The 4,098-nt window shown below is 54.1% G+C and overlaps 1 protein-coding gene across 1 annotated transcript in view; it reads left to right on the top strand.

Moving 5' to 3' along the window:
* Nucleotides 1-795: 795 nt before the first annotated feature.
* The window catches only part of USP21 (ubiquitin specific peptidase 21), a 5,720-nt gene continuing 2,417 nt past the window's right edge, over nt 796-4,098 (top strand). The window contains exons 1-5 of the mRNA XM_015564588.1: nt 796-1,687; nt 2,710-2,769; nt 2,924-3,044; nt 3,259-3,370; nt 3,552-3,707. Of these exons, the coding sequence (XP_015420074.1) occupies nt 1,088-1,687; nt 2,710-2,769; nt 2,924-3,044; nt 3,259-3,370; nt 3,552-3,707 (1,049 nt within the window). The 5' untranslated portion in view covers nt 796-1,087. The remainder of the gene's footprint in view (nt 1,688-2,709; nt 2,770-2,923; nt 3,045-3,258; nt 3,371-3,551; nt 3,708-4,098) is intronic.

Here is a 4,098-nt window from a genome sequence, read left to right on the forward strand (position 1 = left end):
CGCCCGCCTTCCGAAGGGCCCCTGAGCCCCACACCGCGTAGGAGCTCGAGGGTGCGGGAGGGAGGGAGTCGCAAGCCACCCATTTCCTGAGTGGGGCAAGGGGGTGCGGGTGGGGTGCTGTCTCCTGGGCTGTTGTCCTGGCACCCGTCCCCAGTGACCAGGGCGCCCAAGGGGCTCAGGTAGCGCCCGCTTGACGTCCTGGGTGCGAGGCTGTCACCACCCGATGATCCAGACCGCGGCTGTCCTAGGCCTCCCAGCACCGCTGTTTCCGCAGGAAGGTGCTGAGGCAGGAGTCAGGCCTGGGCTGCCATCACCCATTCATTGATCCTCAATGATACAGTCACACCGCACTTCTCCAGCAGTTCGATTCTCAACCAAGTTGTTCACACACAAAAAAGTCTCGGTTGTTGACCAAAACTTCAGTTTTGGACCTGACAGCCTTTCATGCTGAGACCTCTGCCTGACAAAAAGCATCTCTCCCGCAACAAAGGAAAGAATGCTTTTGTGATTAGCACATTTTTCAAACAGAAAGAGTGCTAATGTTGCTAAGGGTGTGAACGGGCTCATAAGGTAACAAGCACAGTCAGTTGAATAGGTAGAAAAATTTGTTTGTATAAAGGAAAAGCAGTTAGCCAGTGGTAGCACTTCAGAGGCAGTGATATATGGAAAATCAGTTTAAGGCTAATAGAGGGTGTTTCAATAAATTTAAGAAAAGAAGTGCTTATTTATAGATTAGACATGTACTGTATATACTAGTAAGAAAGGTTAAAATGGAATCATTTGGAATTTTGGAACAGATTAATTCAATTTACATTCTTTCTGATGGGAACAAATGATTCAGTTTTCTAACAAATCACTTCTCCAACAGCTTTCCAGAACGAATTAAGTTCAAGAACTGAGGTTCAGTGTGCTAAGTATTTACTTTGTGTCAAACATTGAGCTAGGTACTGGGATACAATGTCTGATACGACAACTCGGTTCCTGCCCGCAGTACACATAGAAGCTAGTATGGTAGCTTAGCTTCCCCCTCTGTCCATATTCATATGCTGGCCCTCTCTTCTCCCAGGTCTTGCCTGTGGTGACCACAATGCCCCAGGCCTCTGAGCACCGCCTGGGCCGGACCCGAGAGCCACCTGTCAATGTCCAGCCCCGAGTGGGATCCAAACTACCATTTGCCCCCCGGGCTCGCAGTAAGGAGCGTCGAAACCCAGCCCCTGGGCCAAACCCCATGTTAAGGCCTCTGCCTCCCCGGCCAGGTCCACCTGAGGAACGGCTCAAGAAACTGGAGCTGGGACAAACACGGACCTCAGGCCCTCGTCCCAGAGGCCCCCTTCGGGCAGATCATGGAGTTCCCCTGCCTGGCTCACCACCCCCAGCTGTGGCTCTGCCTCTCCCAACCAGGACCAACCTAGCCAGGTCCAAGTCTGTGAGCAGTGGGGACTTGCGACCAACAGGGATTGCCTTGGGAGGGCATCGAGGTGCTGGAGAGCTAGGGGCTGCACTGAGCCGCTTGGCGCTCCGGCCTGAGCCACCCACTTTGAGACGTAGCACCTCTCTCCGCCGCCTAGGGGGCTTTCCTGGGCCCCCCACCTTGCTCAGTATACGGACAGAGCCCCCTACTTCCCATGGCACTTTCCGCGTGACATCTGCCCGGCCCTCCAAGCCTTTCTACTTCGATGACAAGATGGTGAGGACTTGTCAGCACATGTGACCTTCCATTCCCATGTTCCTCCAGCTTTCTCGCCATCATATGGCTTTCCTCCCCACCCCCACCCCATCCCAAGTTCCTTTCTCAGCCCCTCATTGCAGCATTTGGACTCTAATCTCCCTTCCTTATCCTTCAGGGTTGTCTGTCACTCCCCCGCATGGTGCACCACTTCAGTCCCCAGGGATTTAACCCAGCCATTTGGAATTCTCCTTTGGGTCCCCCAGGCCCTTACTCTCCCTTGCCTTCTCTCCTAGGACACTGCCTAGGCCCATGATGGCGAGCCTTTTGAGCTCGGCGCGTCAGCATTTTGAAAAACCCTAACTTAACTCTGGTGCTGTGTCACATATAGAAATTTTTTGATATTTGCAACCATAGTAAAACAAAGACTTATATTTTTGATATTTATTTTATATATTTAAATGCCATTTAACAAAGAAAAATCAACCAAAAAAATGGGTTCGCATGTCACCTCTGACACGCGTGTCATAGGTTCGCCATCACTGGCCTCGGCCTAATTAACCTCTGGAGCTGAGGAGGGGCAGGTTCAGGAAATCTGAGCTAGTGTGGTCGCCCATTTCTTGAGCAAGTGAGCGAGGCTGATTGCATTTGGAGCATCAGGAGAGGGAGCCGGAAAGGGCCACGGGGGCAGGAGCGGGCCTTGGACACAACAAGGTGGGGGTGGGGAGCAGCTGGGCAACCATTTCAGTGCTTGGGCAGCTCGTTGCCCTGGGAGCTATTTTGCCGGCCAGCTGGGCAGAGGAACAAGTGGAGAACAGGTGGGACTGGCATGGCTGAGTCTGTGGTGCACTCAACTGTAATGGGCTTACTGCTCATGTCCAGTGAGGTAGGGAGACCCCAATACCCGGTGAGGGAGGAGATGAGGGTGTAGAGTTTGGTGAAGTATTGGGGGGAGCGGCAAAGCAGTGGGCAGCATGCTGTTGAAAGGTTAAAGGGTCACACGGGCTGTATGGGAACCTGCTGACAGCACTCTGACCTTCCAGGCTCATCACACACTGCTTCTGGGCTCTGGTCATGTTGGCCTCCGAAATCTGGGGAACACGGTGAGAGCCATTCTCCTGTCCTTCCTTCCTAACAGGAATGGGGAGCGGTGCTGGGCGGGAACTTGGCTGGCTTGGGGAGGGGGCACTGCCACTCCTCTAAGTCTCCCTGGGCCCCGTCTGGAGAGGTAACGGCAGTGTCTCTGCTGCTCCCTAGTGCTTCCTGAATGCTGTGCTGCAGTGTTTGAGCAGCACTCGGCCTCTCCGGGACTTCTGCCTGCGAAGGGACTTCCGGCAAGAGGTGCCTGGAGGGGGCCGAGCCCAAGAGCTCACTGAAGGTGGGGCAACAACTCCTGTCCCTCCTGCCTTTCAAATCCTCTTCTCCCCACCCCCCTGCAGGTCCACCTGCCAATGCTGGCAGCTCCAGCCTCCAGTCTGGCAGTTGTACCTTTTTCCTGGTGCCACTGTGTAAAGTCTGTTTCCGCTTCCGAGCCGCCTCTTGCCTCTTCCAGGACTAACCTGTGTTTCCCTTCCCCACTCCCACCCCAATAGCCTTTGCAGATGTGATTGGTGCCCTGTGGCACCCTGACTCTTGTGAAGCTGTAAATCCTACTCGGTTCCGAGCTGTCTTCCAGAAATACGTGCCCTCCTTCTCTGGATACAGGTGGGAGAGCTGGAGGGCGTGGGATTTCCCTCTGGCCATGTCTGGGGATAGGACCAGGCAGGGGTCCTGGCAACAATATTCTGAGCCTTGAGATGGTCTTAATCCAGGAGGTGGGGACCAGTGTCTGGCAGGGGACGGTGTCTGGACTAGGGGATCAGTTGCCCATACTCTTTGGCTGTAGCCAGCAGGATGCCCAGGAGTTCCTGAAGCTCCTCATGGAGCGGCTACACCTTGAAATCAACCGACGAGGCCGCCGGGCTCCCCCAATCCTGGCCAGTAGCCCAGCTCCCTCTCCACCCCACCGTGGAGGGGCTCTGCTAGAAGAGCCGGACTTAAGGTAAGGTTCTCCCACGCCCTTTTCTCCACAGTAGTTTACCAATAGCATCTTCCTTCACAGAACAGTAGTCAGGACAGGAGTAGGTCCAGGAAAATGCATGGCTTAGAAATGGGTTGAGAAGCAGTGCAGAGCGGGAGGCTGGAGCAGATGGAGGCAGAGGCAGTGCTGGGATGTCCCCATGTTGAAGGAGGAGGGAGAGTTAATTGACAACAAGGCACATAAAGGGCCTGAAGCCGGTGGAGGAAGACAACATGTTCTTCCTTGTCTAATCCCTTTACTTTCCCCAGAAAGTCCTCTGAAGCCTTACTCCTCTTCCTTGAAATTTAGAGAAGGGATCAACCGAAGGACTTATATGCATGCATATAAGCACAACCAATGGACACAAGACACG

Source organism: Myotis davidii, unplaced genomic scaffold (genome assembly GCF_000327345.1).
Source record: "Myotis davidii unplaced genomic scaffold, ASM32734v1 scaffold1121, whole genome shotgun sequence".
In the NCBI taxonomy this organism is placed as follows: domain Eukaryota; kingdom Metazoa; phylum Chordata; class Mammalia; order Chiroptera; family Vespertilionidae; genus Myotis; species Myotis davidii.